General features: G+C 43.8%; 1 protein-coding gene across 7 annotated transcripts in view; it reads right to left on the bottom strand.

The window, feature by feature from the left end:
* Positions 1 to 20,699, bottom strand: part of LOC140489438 (transcriptional enhancer factor TEF-1-like) — an 87,478-nt gene that overhangs the window by 30,740 nt on the left and 36,039 nt on the right. For all 7 annotated transcript variants that reach the window (XM_072588997.1, XM_072588995.1, XM_072588994.1 and 4 more), the window contains 2 exons: positions 5,653 to 5,717; positions 4,286 to 4,348 (listed from right to left, as the gene is read on the bottom strand). In XM_072588997.1, coding sequence (XP_072445098.1) covers positions 4,286 to 4,348; positions 5,653 to 5,717 — 128 coding nt within the window. The remainder of the gene's footprint in view (positions 1 to 4,285; positions 4,349 to 5,652; positions 5,718 to 20,699) is intronic.

Below are 20,699 nucleotides of genomic sequence, written 5' to 3' on the forward strand. Positions count from 1 at the left end.
TATATCACCTTCAGTTACATTAGACTAATCCTGTTGAAAGGCTGAGAGCAGAGAGAGAGAGAGTGGAAGTTGAGGTACCAGTGGAGAAACACAATAGTTTGTCTAATTGCAGAGACATAGTTAAGGGGAGGTGGCAATATACAGTAATGATAATGTCACAGGGATCGCGATGCTGAGTGTCAGACTAATGCTCTGGGGAGGAGTATTCAAATCCCACTGTGTCAACTGGTGGAATCTAACTTCAGCCAATAAAGATCTGGATTAATAGCTAGTCTCAGCAAAGGTAAAAATCCATCTGGAGAAGGAAACCTGCTGTTCTTAGCCAGTCTGCCTTACATCTAACCTCAGACCCAGAGCACAGCAATGTAGTTGACTCCTAACTATTAAATATGATAAAGATTAGATTAGATTAGATTAGATTAGATTACTTACAGTGTGGAAACAGACCCTTCGGCCCAACAAGTCCACACCGCCCCGCCGAAGCGCAACCCACCCATACCCCTAACACTACGGGCAATTTAGCATGGCCAATTCACCTGACCTGCACATTTTTGGAGTGTGGGAGGAAACCGGAGCACCCGGAGGAAACCCACGCAGAGAATGTGCAAACTCCACACAGAGAGTCGCCTGAGGCGGGAATTGAACCCGGGTGTCTGGCGCTGTGAGGCAGCAGTGCTAACCACTGTGCCACCCACCAATGCTGGTTGGACAGAATCTACTCTTATACTTTTTTTGATCAAGGTTTTATTTCTAGTACATTCACCACAAACTTCAATCACATGATTACCCATTTTCTATGTATATGCACAGCCAATTATCCTTCGTTAAATATCACCTGGACTCTGATTCCATTTGGTCCTAAGCATCCCTCCTATTTACTGCCTGACAAAGTGGGTTCAAGGACAGTTGCAGAATGACAACCAATGGGCTGGCTTTGCCAGAAACACCTGCATCACACGAAAAGGCTAAAGAAAAGAAAAGGCTACTTAAGATAAAGGATTTTTAATTTTAAAGGAAAGCTTTGAATCCCTGCACTTAGGAAGAGAGTGGAATCTCTCATCTTTTTCGGTGCATTTATCTTGTCAGTGACTTTCTGAAGTGCCGGTCAAGGAGTCTTCATGAGACTCTCTCTTTAGCCCGCTGTATCACATCGTTGTCAGATACGGAGGGCTGAATCTTAACATATGTTGACAAAAAGTCATTTTTGTAAAATTTCATTGAGGGTTTCTCTTCATGGGGTCGAGTGAGTTTTCTCCCATTTCCCAAACTTACCTACCCTCTCTGTATAGCAGCCCTCTCATTCAACACTCGCTGGATTTTAGGACTCACCATGCACAGACAGCTTGCCACTGCCATCATAATCCAGGATAGTTAAATCATCCCTGGCACTGGACCTCATTTGCAATACCTAGACAGGCACTGGCAGTTTGGAGCTGCCTTCATAGTTCATGACATTAGCCCTTGACGTGGCAGAGGAGGGGAAAATAATGTCATTTCAGGATGGGGATCTGGAGCTCTGAGTGGACTGGATGTCCAGAACAAGACCACATCTCCCAGGAACTGCAGAGGAGGCAAAACACCAGATCCTGTCAGCCCGATCAGTGTGGCCCCAGCAATCTGAAGGGATGTGTGATGATCCTGCCATTTTAGGTGGTTATTTTGTGCTTTTCTTTGAAGAGAGGAGCTGAGCTGGCTACTGAAGACCGATTGAGTAAAGATCTTGGGGTGCTTTTTTATTTGAAAAACAGCAGGTGCAACCAGCTCTCAGATCCAGATTTATGGATTTTGGTTCTTATTCAGTAACATCAGAAACTATTGGGGTCCCAGAGTTGGGAACTTCAGTGAGTGTCTCCTGGCTGATGCTAATCTGAATTTCCTCTTGATGGTTTTTCCCTCCTAGATGGGAGAACTGCGTGTTTCTGTGTCTGAATTTTCCTTTTTGTCAAGGGGCGTGTTTACGGGGATGTTATTTTATTGGAATAGCTCATTAGTGATGGTTACTGTAAAATATTGCTCTGTTACATTTTCCCAGTAGAGTTAAGTTATTCTAAGTTCCTCTCTCCTTGGTTGTATTTTTAATTTCAGTGTTTAAATAAATTGTTTTGCTTAACATTGAATAGTTTGACCAGTCACATTACATCAGAACTGAATCGTTACATTTGCTATTAAAATACATTTTTAAAAAAAAGAGTTAGGGGCTGAGGCTACCTTAAGATATTTTGAGGGAGACTGGTTTGGTTTATACCAAATGCCCAGTGTAGCAAGATAGAAGGATGATCTTCATTTTGCCAAGGGAAGTGTCACCAAACTTTCTCTGAAACCACACCCACCTCACACTAAGGCTTAGACTCTACCATTCTCACTATTACCTGCAGCATCTTCTCTCACTCACTCTCACCTGACCACCCGCTTCACTGCTAACCCCACAAAGCTTCTTCACCTCATAAGCGCTCACTCAGGACACCTTGCTCCCAGCTTCACCAGCATTAACAGCTGTACTTTTCACTTCCATCTCACTTGATTACTCCCTTTTTCTCAGTTCAGCTGTAAACAGCACATAATAGGGAAGAACGAGTCAAGACGGGTGGTATGGTGTCTGACATTTGGCTCCTCTGACAGTCTTAAGCAGCTACTTGACTTGATCCTAGATCCTGAATATCGGACAATATTCTCGATTTATTGTGCCAGGACCTCCTGACCATGCAGCTACATAGCCACCCCATTAACTGTTGAATGCTGAGAACCATGACAAGTTGCCTGGCTTTGTATCAATATTGAAAGCAAGGCAAGGCACAGTAAATCAATCAGTGGTGCTGTGAGCATGCAAATTCAGCATAGGTAAGTGAGTGCTAGGAATCCAAACAAACAAACAGCCCTGAGATGCAGTCTGATCCAATCCTGGAGCTGGTTGCCTATCCCTGTGTGCAAAGTCTCCTTGAAGCAGCACTGCAATGCTATGTGCTCCAAAGTACACCACTGAAGTGCGGAAGCGTACTATAAATGGATTGGGGATGCGCCATGATGGCACAGAGAGGCTGGCATGTACCAGATGCAAATGTCTATGGTCATGGGTGAGTGCAGCCATTGCCCATAGAGAATGCCAAGGTATTTGTACCAGGTGTCCAAAGTGGTAGTCTGGAGGAGTAAGTGGTGAGTTGGAGTTGCGAGGTATCCATTCTGACTTTCACTTTGGGAAGTTTTGACATCTAGTTTCTACCTACCCAGGAGTATGATAGGAAGCTGTATATTAATGAGGTGAAACTCAGTGCTAATAAAGATAATGAGTAACAACCTTCATTGATAGCCATCCCACTGCTCTCTAGTGAAAATAATGCTATCTCCTCGAGGCCAAGAATTCTGTTGGAAAATGTGACATGTTTCTCCCAACATCAGGAAGGGCCTCGCTAGATTCTTCACAACTTTCACAGATTTCTTGCTATAATCCACATCATTTGAGAGCCTACAACAATCCGTCCAGAAGGCTTTCTGGAATTGACAAGGTTGAAGGTTGCATTCCGGAGTGTTTATAAGCATTTCCGTGTGACAATGTGCTCTGCTCTAACCAGTTCTCTAGATACCATTTTGCAAAATGGTTCATCTGGTCAAAGGCAACGCTGTATCCTGCCTACTTCTCACTCAGGCCCACACACTTCACTGAGCTATAACCTTCAAACATAATGCATGTCCAACATTTATTGTTTTGCTTCACAATCAGCTGCGACCCACACACACACACACACACACACACACACACACACAGTTTGAAAACACTGCCAGTTATTCACTCATGGTAGCCACATCACCTCAAGTTGCACCTCACTTGGTTGCACGTTTCCCTCTTGCAGGGCAAGGTGACAGGCACTGCTGCCTCCAGCTACATAAGAGGGGCCTGGCACGGCAGTATATCTTTGACCCTTGGAAAGAAGGCCGTGTTTACCATTTTTGGAATAGCCATTGCCAAGGTGCAGCCAGTGACTAAACTCTAATACATTGTCATATTCACAGCCACTAGCTCAATATTAATACTGAGCATAATTCAGGGATCAGCATGGAGCTGGAAGCTAGATACGGCCAGGGGAACCTGTGGTACTTCTCCCTGTGAGTGGCCCTGGGGAGTAAGTGTTTTCAAAAGATAATATCCAGGAGGAACAAAAGGAAAATATTTTGAAATTCTTAAAAGTTATTTCAAAACCATCTTTTTGGTCTTAATGAACAGTCAAAGATCACAATGTGTTACCATGGTAACCAAACAAAGTCCAAATTATCAGAGCAAGTGACTCCTTACCTTTAACTTGCTGTGAATCTCACGTGACTTCCTTCGAGCAAGCACCTGAATGTGACTCGACACCTAAAATGGGGAAAGGACAATGAACTTTTTAAATTTTCATCTACAAATAAATAAAAGCCTGATGAGCCAGGCGAGATGAGAGCCTGAGTTTAAAAAAAACCTTCTAATTAGCCAGTGTTTCAAACTCTTGTATCATTCACAATACTCAAGAATTGTTGTTAATTCCCCAAATGTGACTAAAATACTCAACATATTCACAAATTGGCTACATTTGGAGACAGGGCTGAGAGCGGAGCTTCTGCCTGATACCACTTGGGGGCAGTGTATTCACTGGTAATTTCATCCTTACAGGCATCCAAGGAAATAATCTCTTACTCTCACCCTGACATTGACACACACACACACACCAGATGCAGACGTACAGGTAGCAAAATGCACAAAATAAATTAAAAACAAAACAAAAAGTGTCACAGAATCGTGGCAGTGAGCAAATGTTTGAATTGTTACTGAAAATTTTAAAAATGCCAGAAATCATAGCGGTAGACAAACAGAAGGCTGAAAGAACACTGAGCCAGGCAGCATCAGAAGGTGAAGTCAATGTTTCAGGTATAACCCCTCCTCACGGCTGAATGAGATGGTTGTGAAGACAGCAGCTGAGAAACGCCACATGGCTGTAGTATCGAGTTTGTTTCATCATGTGGTCAAAGAGCTGGCGGGCTGAAGGGGTCACGGTTTTGTGACAGTGAGAAAGGGACTCACTGAGTGCATGTCTGAGGGAGGCAGAGAACATCTTCAAAGTGAGCATTCTTTGAAGAGGCTTTGCAGTGGTAAAAACATGGTTAGAGACAAAACAATCTGCAGCTGCTGGAATCCAATGTAGACAAGGAAATCACAATAGGTCAGGCAGTATCCATGGAGAGAGGGCAAACTAATCGGATGTGGTGTGGAAGGGGCAGCATTTATGCTCTAGTGATGGTGGTTAAGGTGGGTGGGGTTGGGTGGGTGGAGTGCTGAGGAAGAAAGGCTGCTGATAGTGCAGATTAAGTGATCAGAATGTGAGAATGGCAGAACAATGGTGCATCTAACTGCCAAATCCAAAAGGGAGATAGCCCCACTGGGGTGGGGGGAGGGAAGAGAGTACATGGTAACAGAATACAGCAAGTAAAGCTAAAAGAAAAGGGAAGAAATGGGTTCACAATCTGAAGGCGTTGAATTCAATATTAAGTCCAGAAGGTTGTAAAGGGCCTAACTTGTTGCTTTTCTAGTTTGTGCTGTGATTCACTGGAGCACTTCAGTATACCAGGGACAGACAAGTGGGGAGGATAGAATGACCAGCTGTGGGAAGGTCAGGGTCATGCACATACCTGTTTGCGTGTCCGTGTTTTTCCTGTCCGCAACTTGATATACCTCGCAATTAATTCATTGCGTCCTGAAGAAAGATAGACAAATTATTTATTAGGCAGTTTAAAGGTCAACTGTACAAGCAACTTCAACTTAAAGAAATTGGCATCTGCATTATTCATTTCCTTCAAGAAAATAGAAGCATGGTAATCTTTAACTACATTGGAAGTTTACACTTGACAGATAACACATTCTCATCCCCTTCCAGTTCACTAACTGCTTCTAGACCATATGATCATTTGTTGTCAGTAATCACTCATTCACTACCAAAGTAGGATTGTCCACCTGGGAAATCGTCTCCCCCAAGTCATGGATTCTCTGGGTCCTTGCATAACCAATGCTAGAGTCGCATTTCCAAGCACACATTTGGAAGGGGTTTCCAAGAAGTGGAAGTGGTCCTTGGCCTAGAGATTGTTGCCATTCCTTTTCCATATTCCCTCTCGCTAACAAGCGTTCCCAAAGAATTGTGTCTCATCATACAGTTGATTCCTTCTGAACAAAGGTCTTCCACACGTTGATACCTTTGTTGCATTTTGTGAAGATAACCTTCTGGGAGTTCTTGAAATGTTTCTTTTGTCTTTCTTTTGTTCAAGTACCTTTCTTGACAATTTGCTTTGGTAGTTAGAGCTCAGGCACCCTCAGGACGTGGCCAGCCCAATGGAGTTGGTTTCGGGTGATTGTGGCCTCAGTGCTGGTGCTATTGGGTCCTTCAAGGACAATGCTGTTAGCATGCCTATCCTCCCAGCTGATGTGGAGGACCCAACTCCGTTTTAATTGTACTTCTCAAGAGTCCACATTTCACAGTCCATAGAAGAGTCGGAAGGATGATTGCATTATTCACAAGAATCCTGATCTCAGCATGGATGTCATGGTTGCAAAAGACTTTCATCATAAGACACAATGCTTACATGAAAACAGCATTGGCTTTGGCTGAACAAAACCAAACTTCTTCTTACAACTCCTTACTTCTCAGTTACCCTTTCAATGCAAGCAGCACTCTGCAATGACAGATCTGATTCAGTTTGGAGTCCAATCACCCTTTGTCCACTTTAAAAACCAAGTGACCCACACAAATTCTTTTGTTAAATTACCTCAATTCTTTTTGCACATTGTAAAACAATTGCAAAGCAGCTCAATGTGCTGTCAATATTGAAACAAAAAAAAAGAAAAGAAAAAAATTATTTTTCCTTGACTAGGGAACCATTTCAGGCTTTGCTTTTCTTTATGTTTAGAGTGACTGCAAATGGCTTGATTGCCACACTCTGCACATTGCTGTCAAGAATTCTGGACGTGTTCTGTGAGACCCTGGTGGATAGAGCATCTTTCCTTAACCATCACCATGCCTCTGAACTTCTAAGCAGTTACTGGTCGTCTCTCTCCCCCTTCTCTTTCAGATTCGAGCGCCATTTCCACACACCTCCTTTCCTTCACAAAAGGCCACTAAAGGATCAGCAGTTTCATAAGTAATCTTGAGATCTTCCTCCATATTATTCAGCTCCCTATGATAATATTTAACAATGGTAATGGAGCTATACATTTGTGCCTTTTGCTAGTGTGGTCAAGTGTTTTATCCCTGCTCTCTGGATACATTTGTTACAAATAATACAGAAATAAAATTCAAACCATAATGCTTAAGTTTGAATCTATAAGTGCAATGGTTTTGCTGGCTTTAAGTTTCCCCTGACTTTTAAAACAGTCAAATTTCTGGTAATTCTGTTGCTTTTTAATGCTGCTAACTTGAGGACTATTTCCTCCCCCTGAACACCGTGAAGATTGCTTGTAATCATTTGCCCACATTCAGCCAATCTCCCCTCTCTGTTTTAATAAAAAGGTCTCGGGTGTGAAATGTTAAATCAGTTTCCTTCTCTACAAATGCCACTAGACCTGAACATTTCCAACAATTTCTGTTTTTTTCTCAATTTTATTAGTAACAGTAACACTTTACTTTTGTTAGTTTCCCTTTCCTATTTAAAGCTGCCTTTTCAAAATTACTCATGATTCTTATATTGGGAAGGGAAATAGCACTTATATCAGATACAGACCACAGCACAGAATTTGGATCCAAGCTCACTTGTTTGAACAAATGCAACCTTACTGAAAACTTCACCAAATGAACTAGGAGTCCATTATTAGCTTTTATGTACTGTATTCATTGTCAACAAAATTACAGAATGCTTTCAGATACGGAGCTCTAGCTTTGATGTGAAAACAGACGTCTCTTGTGGAATCATACATCTCATTGCTTTTATTCTTTTATGATCATGAGTGTTATTTCCTCACCATCCAATACCAAATAGACATGCAATCACATATCCTAGACATACTGATTGGAAAATACACTCAGGCAGATTGAGGTTGATCCTCACTCATCCAGTTTCAATCACATCTCTCATGCTCAGATTTGCAGCTTTTTCTCATCAAGTGTTCGAAATCAATCCTTGCAGAGTAGGAGTTACCATTCTGGTGAATGCTGCTATATAACAGCAGAGGTGGGTGGGGGCGGAAATATGAACATTGCTGACAAGACCAACATTTGTCGTCAGTCTCTATTTGTCCTTGATCTAAATGACTTGTCAGGGCCATTTCAGAGTCAACCAGATTGTTGTTAGTCTAAAGTGACATGTAGACCAGAGCAGGCAACGATAGCAGATTTTCTCCCCAAAAAGGACATCAGCAAACCAGATGGATCTTAATGACAATGGTCATCATTGCTGAGACTAGCTTTTAATTTCAGATTTTCTTAATTGAATCAAAATTCCACCAGCTGCCAGAGTGGATTTGAACTATATCCTCAGAACATTAGCTTGGATTACTAATCCAATGCTATGACTACAATATTATCTCCTTCCTCCCAACTCTGTAGTGCATAAAATTGACAAATTGGATAAAATAAATTGTAGGTTAAACATACACTAAAACTTTAACACACAATTATTGTGCTCTGATACAGATGTTAATGACATTTCAATTCTCAAGCTATAGCTCAGGTTCTAACATGTCCCTTTTCCTGTGTACGATCTGTTTAGTGACCAGAAACAGCATGTTCATAGTCATCAGGAGATTCTGGATATGGTGTTTAATGAGACACTTCTCACCATGGTTTCAGCAGAGCCACTGTAATCAGTTTCAGTGTCTCTATATTACAACATGCCTTTTAGGATAACCAAAGCCACAGCTTCATTTAGCTCCCTTTCAGGTCATGTGTTAACATGCAAGCTGCACACTGCATTGGTGTTTTACCTATGTTGGATGACATCGTGATATGAGAGGATATCTATAACAGGGGAACCAGAACAGTGATGAGCCCATAGACTAAAAGACTGCAATACAGAAGGAGTTTCTTAAAACAAAAAACACATTCAGACAATGTAGACATCACTGGCTGGGCCAGCATTTATTGCCCATTCCTGAATGTGTTTCTCAAAAGCAGCAGTCCTGAGAATGTAGATTTTGACCCAGAACTGGTGACCTGCTTCCAAGTCAGCATGCTGTGTGGCTTGAAGGGGAAGTTGCAGGTGATAGTGTAGATACTGCCCTTGTCCTTCTAGGTGGTAGTGATCACAGGTTTGGAAAGTGCTGTTAAAGTCTGATTTAGATCATTTATTCACAACAAGCACATACAGAACTACATACTCAATGTAAACTTTAGTATGGATGGAAATTTGTTCTCTATATTTTCAAATATTTTTAGAAAATCCCATTGGGAAGGATAAACTTAAAAGCACCAGAATTGGCTAGCCTAAATTCTATTGTTGTATTCCAGTAAAGCATGTCTGCTGTCTACTTACCCAGACATAGAATGGATATTACCCAGCGTCTTAGTATTCAGATGGTGCTCCCACTCTCTCATTCTTCTAGTTGCAAGCAATAACATTAATTTTGTTATTCTCCCGTATTGCATTGAAGGTATGACTGGATGCAGCAGTGGTCAAAAAGGCAAATTGTACATTGAGTTTAAATCACAAGAGGTTACAAGGTAGGGGGGTGGTGGGTCTGGATGGGATGCTCTTTGGAGGGTTGGTGTGGACTTGATGGACCAAATGGCCTGCTTCCACACTGTAGGGATTCTATGACTTGTGTACAGGATTGAAAACCTGCCACCATTGTATATATTGGTATCATTACACTTATAAACTCAACAATGAGCAGCTGAGTTCATTTTTAAGAGCACTATGAATTCCCAAGGAGGTGGAATCACCATGGGATCATCAGTGCTCACAAAATATGGTAGGATTCCATGAGAAATGGGTCTCTGACAGAATGACCACCTAACCTCCTAGGCCTTGCATGTTTCTAATATATAGATTGTGTTTTGTGTGCTAAAATCCCAGTTGTGTGAAATATTTTCCTTACGCCTCTTAATGGGCTTCATCCTATGCTCAAATTCATTTTTGAAATGGAACAGTCAGTCAAAATGAACTCTTTTATTGACACCCTTATTGAGATTCTGGCTGGGAGTTGGGGGGAGGGGTTGGAGACTGTACTACAAACCTACCTTACTGGTCACATTGGGGTTCTTACAGTCCCATGTGCCTAAAAGGGATCTAGTCATTTGTTCACCGTGCAGCCTGATGCTGAATACAGCACAAAGTCATCTCCTGGAATAATAGCAACCCTGATCTGATCATTTCAAAGCTAGCTGTACTGCTACTATGCAGCAGCAGCAACACAAGTGGCATTAGCCCCTAACAGGATGCTGTTGCCAAGCCAAAGGAACATTCTGTTCATCATACAATAGATATTGTGGCATATGAATCACAATGCTCGAGTCCAGGTTGTGCTTCCTAAAGACTGGTAGATTTTAATCAGACAGCATATCCTTTGGCTGTTCACAACAATCAAGCTACTAAAATTTTCAACCATCTCACACTTGCAAAACCCACAGCACTGTATCCAAAATTAGAAGTAATACTTCAATTGGATAATCTTTGCTGGATAATCGCAAATGTATGAAGAATTACACTGACAAACTATTTAAAATTGGTTAGGCTCACAGTATGGCACACTTTTGCATATTGAAAGCTACATATTAATGCACAGGGCCTTGTTCTTGGCAAAGAAAGGATATGTATATGGCACTGAACCTATTTCAGTTCAAAGTAGATGGTCAGTTCTCATACAATGCCTCCATCAATCAGTATCAACTTACCTGGTTTAAAAATCAAAGCCTGGCATTGAACTGTCAAGCACGAACTGCAGCATTCTCCATGACCAACTTCTACCAGAGTAGATTTCCCAACCAGACAGCGCTCTCTTTTAACGCAAAACAAATGTTGGTTTTCTCTTTAAGTAGGTATTCTTGCAAATTGGAGAGTGCAGACAAAAAGCTTTTTTCAGCATACTCAAGTATTGTGGGACAAATGACTAATGGACAGTTGATGCGGTTTCATCCTTATATAGTGTTAGGTATCCTGTAGCAATTACTTACAGTCATAGAGGCATACAGCATGGAAACAGACCCTTTGGTACAACTCGTCTGTGCCAACCAGATATCCTAAATTAATCCAGTCCCATTTGCCAACATTTGGCCCATACCCCTCTGAACCCTTCCTATTCATCTACCCATCCAGAAGTATTTTAAATGTTGTAATTGTACCAGCCTCCACTACTTCTTCTGGCAACTTGTTCCATATACACACCACCTTCTACATGAAAAAGATATCCCTGAGGTCCTTTTTAAATCTTTCCCCCCCTCACCTAAAGTAGAAATTGGGCCACTCCAAATTGATGCGGGAAGGTTAGTGATGGGAGATAAGGAAATACCTGAAGAACTTAATAAATACTTTGTGTCAGTCTTCACAGTGAAAGACAGGAGTAATATCCCAACAATTAAGGAAAGTCAAGGGGCAGAGTTGAGTATGGTAGCCATTACAAAAGAGAAAGTGCTAGAAAAGCTAAAAGGTCTAAAAATTGATTAATCTCTTGGCCCTGTTGGGGTACATCCTTGAGTTCTGAGGGAGGTGGCTGAAGAAATAGAAAAGGCGTTGGTTGTAATCTTTCAAAAATCACTGGAGTCAGGGAAAGTCCCAGATGATTGGAAAATCGCAGTTATAACCCCCTCGTTCAAGAAAGGCTCAAGACACAAGATGGAAAATTATAGGCCGATTAGCCTAACCTCGGTTGTAGACAAAATTCTAGAATCCATCGTTAAGGATGAGATTTCTAAATTCTTGGAAGTGCAGGGTCGGATTAGAACAAGTCAGCATGGGTTTAGTAAGGGGAGGTCGTGCCTGACAAACCTGTTATAATTCTTTGAAGAGGTAATAAGTAGGTTAGATCAGGGAAACCCAATGGATGTTAACTACCTAGACTTCCAAAAGGCCTTTGATAAGGTACCTCATGTGAGGCTGCTGAGTAAGGTGAGGGCCCATCAAATATGAAGGTAAGCTAGCCAGTAATATTAGAAATGATAATAAAAGTTTCTTTCAATACATAAGGGAAAAGTAGAAATTGGGCCCATGGTATTCAAGGTGAGCTACTGGCATGGATTGGGGATTGGCTCTCTGACAGAAGGCAGAGAGGTGGGATAAAAGGTTCTTTTTTGGAATGGCAGCTAGTGATAAGTGGTGTCACGCAGGGTTCAGTGTTGGGACTACAGCTATTCACTTTATATATTGATGATCTGGATGAAGGAACTGGGGGCATTCTGGTGAAGTTCACCGATGATATGAAGTTAGGTGGACAGGCAGGTAGTTCTGAGGTGGTGATGAGGCTGCAGAAAGATTTAGACAGTTTAGAAGAGTGGTCCACAAAATGGCTGATGAAATTTGATGTGAGCAAATGCGAGGTCTTGCACTTTGGAAAAAAGAATACTGGGAGGGGCTATTTTCTAAACGGTGAGAAAATTCCTAAAGCCGAAGAGCAAAGGGATCTAGGAGTGTGATTTCAGGATTCTGTAAAGGTTGACTTGCAGATTGAGACCATGTTTAAGAAAGCACATGTAATCTTGTCATTTATCTCAAGACGGTTGGAATGTAAAAGCAGCGATGTGTTAGAGACTTTATAAAGCTCCATTTAGAATACGGTGTCCAGTTTTGGGCCTCATCTCTCAGGAGGGACATACTGGCATTGGAGGGTGTCCAGCAGAGATTCACACGGATGATCCCTGGAATGGTAGGCCTGACATACGATGAATGGCAGAGGATCCTGGGATTGTATTCATTAGAGTTTAGGAGGTTGAGGGGAAATCTAATAGAAACTTACAAGATAATGCACAGCTTAGAAAGGGTGACCACTGGGAATGTTTTTGTCAGGTGGGGATACTAGGACCCATGGGCACAGCCTTAGAATTAGAGGGGGTCAATTTAAAATAGAAATGAGGAGATATTTCTTCAGCCAGAGAGTGGTGGGCCTGTGGAATTCATTGCCACGGATCGCAGTGGAGGCCGGGACATTAAATGTCTTCAAGGCAGAGATTGATAAATTCTTAATCTTGCAAGGAATTAAGGGATCCGGGGAAAGTGTGGGTAAGTGGCATTGAAATGCTCATCAGCCATGATTGAATGGTGGAGTGGACCTGATGGGCTGAATGGCCTTACTTCCACTCCTATGTCTTATAGCAAACGTCTGGTGGGTAGAAGTCACTCTACTGAACTCCAGCAAGAATGTTTGAGGAACAAAGTGCAATTGAATAATAAAACTGTTATCATTCTTTAACTTGGAACCCTGATAGATACGTGCAGATGGAGGGATGTATCAAGGTGCAGAGTGGCTGATGTTGTGAGTGATAGCTATTTTGGAGAGTAGGGTGGTGATGCAGAGATAAATTGTACAAGGAGGGACTGTGGAAGCAGGAAATGATATTTACCGGAAACAGGAATGGTGATTTTCCAGGATGTAAGAAACAAAAATCTATGGGACAGTTAGCACCTGGATACACACCTGTAACAAGATGAAGAAAGAAAGAATTTCAAAAGTGACATACATTTTTACCTATGGCATGATTTTGCAGATCAGGGCCAATGATAAATTTAGATATCATTCACATGTAGCTGCCCCTGTTGACCTTGATGCTGATACGGCATGGTGTAAGGTCGGTGTAAGGCAGTTCCCAATAGGATCTGCTCATTTGACATATTTGAAATGAGTGTATGGTCATGTTATTGGAAGCCGGGAATCCAGGCCAAGTGGCTGCCTGGAGTTCAGCCTTGGAAGCAAAAGCAGCATGGATCAAGAAGAACAAACAGTTTAGATTTTACCTGTTTTGAGAAAGTCTTAGCTGACTCTTACTGAGACAATATCCAGGCTATCAATTTCTCCAGCTGCTCTCTTTTCTCATAATTTTAGACAGCAAGTGAGTGTTGACAGCATATTAATCTCAGATGTTGCAGCCTGATTCTACACCCAGCCAATGACTTCTCACATGATGTACAGCAAGTGTCACTAGTTCAGTGTGGTGCTGGAAAAGCACAGATCAGGCAGCATTCGAGGAGCAGGAGAATCGACGTTTCAGGCATAAGCTCTTCATCAGGAATGAGGCTTGTGGGCCGGGGGCTGAGATAAGTGGGAGAGTGTGTGGGGGAGGAAGATAGCTGAGAATGCAATAGGTAGAAGGTGATAGGTCAGAGAGGAGGGTGGAGCAGATAGGTGAGAAAGCGATGGACAGGTCAGGAAGGTGATGCCAAGTTGGAGGCTTGGGACTGGGATAATGTGGGGACAGGGGAAATGAGGAAACTGGTGAAACCCACATTGATCCTGTGTGGTTGCAGGGTCCCAAGGCAGAAAATGAGGCGTTCTTCCTCCAGGTGTTGGATGGTAAGGGTTAGCGATGGAGGTGGCCTAGGACCTGCAGAGTGGGAGGGGAAAGGGTGTTGAAGTGTTCAGCCACAGGGCGGTGGGGTTGATTGGTGCAGATGTCCCAGAGATGTTCTCTGAAACGATCCACAAGTTAGCATCCTGTCTCCCCAATGTAGAGGGGACCACACCGGGTGCAACAGATACAGTAGAGGACATTGGTGGAGGTATAGGTAAATGTCTGTTGGATGGGGCCTTGAACCGGGGTAAGGTGGGCGGGGAGGAGCGGGCACAGACTTTGCACTTGCTGCAGTGGCAGGGGAATGGGCTGGGAGTGGAGTGTGGGCTGGTTGGGGGGTGAGAGGTATGGGGGCGTGGACCTGAAAAAGGGAGTCACGGAAGGAATCGTCTCTCTGGAACGCTCATAGGAGTGGGGAGGGAAATATTTCTTTGGTGGTGGGTTCGTTTATAGGTGGTGGAAGTGGCAGAGGATGATGCAATATATGCAGAGGTTGGTGGGGTGGAAAGTGAGGATCGGGGGTTCTGTCTTTGTTACATTGGGAAGGATGGGGTTTGAGGGCAGAGGTGTGGGAAGTGGAGGCTATGTGCTGGAGGCCATTGTCATCCCAATCAATACTCTTCCATTGACACCCTCATTCAATGGCTGAACTAGTCCTCACCCTTAAATTCTCCCACGTCCTCCAAACTAAAGGAGTAACCATGGGCACCTGCATGGGACCCAGATGCGCCTGCCTTTTTTTGGGGTACGTGGAATAGTCCATTTTCCACAGTTACACTGACATCACCATCTCCCCCTCCACTACATCAATGACTGAATCGGTGCTACCTCGTGCTCCCACGACGAGTTTGAGCAGTTCATCAACTTCACTATCACCTTTCACCCTGGCCTCAAATTCACCTGGACCAGTTTGGACACCTCCCTCCCCTTGCTGATTCTCTCCATCTCCATCCCCATCAACCGACTAACCACAGACATCTCCTCCAAGCCCATTGAACCCACAGCTACCTAGACTACACTTTCTCTCACCTGACCTCTGGTAAAAATGCTATCCCTTATTCCCAATTCCTCTGCCTCATCTGTTCCCAGGATGATCAAAACCACCTTAGAAAATCCCAGATGGCCTCCTCCTTCCAAGATCGTAATTTCCCTTCCCATGTGGTCAACAATGCCCTCCAGTGCCTCTCCTCCACTTCCTACACCTCCACCCTTTAACCCTAGCCCTCCCTCTACATCAGGGAGACAGGATGCCAACTTGCAGATCATCTCAGAGAACATCTCTGTGACACCAGCATCAACCTAACCCACTGCTCTGTGGCCGAACACGTCAACTCCCCCTTCCACCTAATCAAGGACATGCAGGTCCTGGGCCTCCCCCATCGCCAAATCCTTACCACCAGACACTTTGAGGAAGAACATCTCATCGTCCGCCTTGGGATCCTGCAACCACACAGGATCAATGTGAATTTCACCAGTTTCCTCACGTCCCCAACCTCCAAGTTAGCACTGTCCTCTTGACCTGTCCATCACCTTTCCCAATTATTCACGCCACCCTCCTCTCCGACCTCTCACCTTCACCCACACTCCATCTACCTACCGCATTCTCAGCTGCCTTCTCTCCACCCCCATCCCATTTATGTCTCAGCACCCTGGCCCACAAGCCTCATTCCTGATGAAGGGCTTATGCTTCTGCTCTTTGGATGTTGCCTGACCTGCTGTGCTTTTCCAGCACCACACTCTAGACTCTGATGTCCAGCATCTGCAGACTTCACTTTCTCCAAGTATCACTAGTTGCCAAGATTAATACTGCTGGGGGCTTTATCCCTTCCTATTTCAGTGCATGAGATCAATATGGATTGACAGTAGGACCTTGCTTACTGTCTTAAAAACTCAAGAGCAAAAAAAAATCTTCTGCTAAGTAATACGGATTTTGAGTCTGGTGGGTCCAGGCAGAGGCCCAGAACTCCATTTTGTGACACAACCTGGGAGTCCTGATGCCTGCACACAGAGAGGGAAAGGCCCATTGATGTTCATCTCAGGGCACTTGACCATTGTTGCCATTTCATGTGATCAGTGGGGTCTTCACCCAAAGGGTCCGTTAGCACATTTACCTTCGTTACATCAGAAGTTAAATATTGCAACTACCACAAAACTTCAATGCTTTACTCAGTTACGGACATGCTCAAGTATATAAAGGTTGGAATAAAAGGATCAATTAACCAGATTTCTTTAATAAACAAATTTGACTCAGTTGACAATTGTTACTCAACTACACAATCTAAATTTTGGGACAATTCACAAGAAATATCAAAGCAAAGGGTAAACAACATCACATTATAAAACAGGAGGATAACTGGTGCATTTTCCATCCAAACATTCTTCACTCAGGCAGAAGAAATATTGTTTGTCTTGTAGATTAGTATTTCTTGCAAATTGTTCTGATCACAAACTGCTTTCTTCCACCGTCACTCAAAACTTATATAAATACCTATTTGTATTATCTATTGTAATAGAAAAATCCATAACTGACAAAGATGTGAAGATAATCAACACAGTTAGAAATACGAAAGCATAATTATTTCCCTTTCCATCTACACACACCAATAAAAGGGGGAAAAAACTGTGATTAACTAAGAAAAAAAAACACTGACCACTAATTGATAGTTGGTGCCAAAAACGAAGCAGCTTTAAAATGTTCAAGATGGTTTTCAGCCAGCATCCTGGCACATGTAAACTGGGGTCACTAGAATCAAGATTAGAGTGCACTGGAAAAGCACAGCAGTTCAGGCAGCATCCGAGGAGCAGGAAAATCGACGTTTCGGGCAAAAGTCTTTTTTGAATGCAATTCTTTGAGGAATCGGCAAATTTTAAACCAGGCAGTTTGCATTTCATGGTCAGAGATTGTTTAATACATCACATCAATTGTATCTTTTGTTATAAACTCTGTGTCCTATGATCCCACCTCGCTAGCTACCTGATGAAGGAACAGCGCTCCGAAAGTTTGTACTTTCGAATAAACCAGCTGGACGGTACCGTAGTGGTGTGTGATTTTTAGATGTAGGGATAGATAGATATTGGACATAACTCTCCTACTGTTAATCTGATAGCAGCTGTCAGGCTTTATATGCCAATTTGAAGGACTTCCAGTTAATATTTGATCCAAAAAGCAGCATTTCTTACAGGCAGCTTTGGGATGAGAATCTGAATAATGTGCTCAATTCTTACAGTGGAGCTTGAATTGGCAGCTTTCGATTTAAGGTTAAAGAAAGTGTAATCCAATCAATATGACTAACAGTTCACATATTTGCAGATCTGTTAGCCTCAATTAATTAGCACCTGAGCACTCCAGACCTAAACAAGTATATATGTCCTGTGAAGAAGGATGCATTTTAGGATATTTAAGGTGCAATAGACTCTTGTCGTTATGTACTTCAAACAGGAGAAGCACAAACACTGACAGAAGTAGATATATTTTTCAGCATCTTCTTTTGAAGCCTAAAATGGTTTAGGGCATTGAGTCACTTTACTGAGCAGAAATTGTTTTAACATGAAGGATGGTTACTGGGGTCAGGAAGTCATCAGTCGTTACTCCCTGTAACTAAGTCTTGACATGAATCAGAAACCAGGTAAAAACAATGACTGCAGATGCTGGAAACCAGGTTCTAGATTAGAGTGGTGCTGGAAAAGCACAGCAGGTCAAGCAGCATCCAAGGAGCAGGAAAATTGACATTTTGGGCAAAAACCCTTCATCAGGAATAGAGGCAGAGAGCCGACAAGGTGGAGAGATAAATGAGAGGGGGGTGGGGGTGGGGAGAAAGTAGCATAGAGTACAATGGGTGAGTGGGGGTGGGGGAAAATGGAGGTGATAGGTCAGGGAGGAGGGTGGAGTGGATAGGTGGAAAGGAAGATAGGCAGGTAGGACAGATCATGGGGACAGTGCTGAGCTGGAAGTTTGGAACTGGGGTGAGTGGGGGAAGGGGAAATGAGGAAATTGATGCCCTGGGGTTGAAGTGTTCAGAGGCGGAAGATGACACGTTCTTCCTCCAGGCGTCAGGTGGGTGAGGGAGCGGCGGTGAAGGAGGCCCAGGACCTCAATGTCCGCAAAGTAGAGGTGGGGAGGTGGGGGGGGGGGGGGGTAGTTGATATGTTGGGCTGCAGGGCGGTGTGGTTGATTGGTGCAGGTGTCCCAGAGATGTCCCCTAAAGCGCTCTGCTAGGAGGTGTCCAGTTTCCCCAATGTAGAGGAGACCGCATTGGGAGCAACGGATACAATAAATGATATTGGTGGATGTGCAGGTACAACTTTGATGGATGTGGAAGGCTCCTTTAGGGCCTTGGATAGAGGTGGGGGGGTGGGGATGTGGGCATGTGGGCGCGGGGATGTGGGTGCAGGTTTTGCAATTCCTGCAGTGGCAGGGGAGGGTGCCAGGAAGAGAGGGTGGGTTGTAGGGGGCGTGGACCTGACCAGCTGGTCATGGAGGGAACGGTCTTTGCAGAAGGCAGAAAGGGGTGGGGAGGGAAATATATCCCTGGTGGTGGGGTCCGTTTGGAAGTGGCGGAAATGTCAGCGGATGACTTGGTTTATGCAAAGATTGGTAGGGTGGAAGGTAACGGTTCTGTCCTTGTTACGGTTGGAGGGTTGTGGTCGGAGGGCAGAGGTACAGGATGTGGACGAGATGCATTGGAGGGCATCTTTAACTACGTGGGAAGGGAAATTGCTGTCTCTAAAGAAGGAGGCCATCTGGTGTGTTCTATGGTGGAACCGGTTCTCCTGGGAGCAGATACGGCAGAGGCAGAGGAATTGGGAATACGGGATGGCATTTTTGCAGGAGGTAGGGTGGGAAGAGGTGTAATCCAGGTAGCTGTGGGAGTCAGTGGGTTTGTAAAAAAAATGTCAGTGTCAAGTCGGTCGTCATTAATGGAGATGGAGGGGTCCAGGAAAGGGAGGGAGGTGTCAGAGATGGTCCAGGTAAATTTAAGGTCAGGGTGGAATGTGTTGGTGAAGTTGATGAATTGCTCAACCTCCTCGTGGGAGCACGAGGTGGCGCCAATGCAGTCATCAATGTAGTGGAGGAAGAGGTGGGGTGTGGTGCCGGTGTAACTGTGGAAGATGGACTGTTCTACGTAGCCAACAAAGACAGGCATAGCTGGGGCCCATACGGGTGCCCATGGCTACCCCTTTGGTCTGGAGGAAGTGGGGGGATTCAAAGGAGAAATCGTTGAAGGTAGGACCAGTTCAGCCAAACGAATGAGTGTGTCGATGGAAGGATACTGTTGGGGACGTCAGGAGAGGAAGAAACGGAGGGCTTGGGAGGCCCTGGTCATGGCAGATGCGGTGTAGAGGGATTGGATATCCATGGTGAAGATGAGGCATTGGGGGCCAGGGAAACTGAGGTCTTGGAGGAGGTGGAGGGCAAGGGTGGTGTCTGGAGCATATGTGGGGAGTTCCTGGACTAATGGGGGATAGGACAGTATCGAGGTAGGTAGAGATGAGTTCAGTGGGGCAGGAGCATGCTGAAACAATGGGTCGGCCAGGGTGGTCAGGCTTGTGGATCTTGGGAAGGAGGTAGAACCGGGCGGTACAGGGTCAGAAACCTTATTACAGGGAGAGAAAATTGGTGGATTAGGAAATATACCAAATCAAAATCTGCAATACCAGCCCATTAAAAAGTGTTTAAATTATAACAGGCACAAAAGGTCAGGTATAATGGACTGTGAGAAGTCTGAATCAACCAGGTAAAACATGGAGCCCTCTGGAATCAACTTGAACAATATACAGTTCAATAGAACAACAAATGACATCATGAACTCCTCCATAAGACACCAGGTTATACTCCAACATGTTTAACTAGAAGCACTAGCTTTCAGAGCACTGCTCCTACATCAGATGGGTGTGACTCCAGAGCAGTGCTCTGAAAGCTCGTGCTTCCAATTAAACCTGTTGGACTATAACCTGGTGTTGTGTGATTTTTAACTTTGTCCACCCCAGTCCAACACGAACATCTCCAAATCATGTCCTCCATAAGAATCAAGCTGGTGGAATCACGCACGAGCAATACTGTATGTAAATCAGATACAACTCTACAGCTAAAGTGGCTTCACAGGTTGGCAAGTTAACTTATGAATAATAGAAAGAGCATCTGATCACAATTGACTGACCCAAAACATTTTAGAAAATGGGATCAAGATCGTTTATGAATTTTTTTTTAAATGAAGGGCCAGTTAAACACACTGCACCCAATCAGGTGGCCTGTTGCGC

Source organism: Chiloscyllium punctatum, chromosome 18 (genome assembly GCF_047496795.1).
Source record: "Chiloscyllium punctatum isolate Juve2018m chromosome 18, sChiPun1.3, whole genome shotgun sequence".
NCBI classification, from domain to species: Eukaryota; Metazoa; Chordata; class Chondrichthyes; order Orectolobiformes; family Hemiscylliidae; genus Chiloscyllium; species Chiloscyllium punctatum.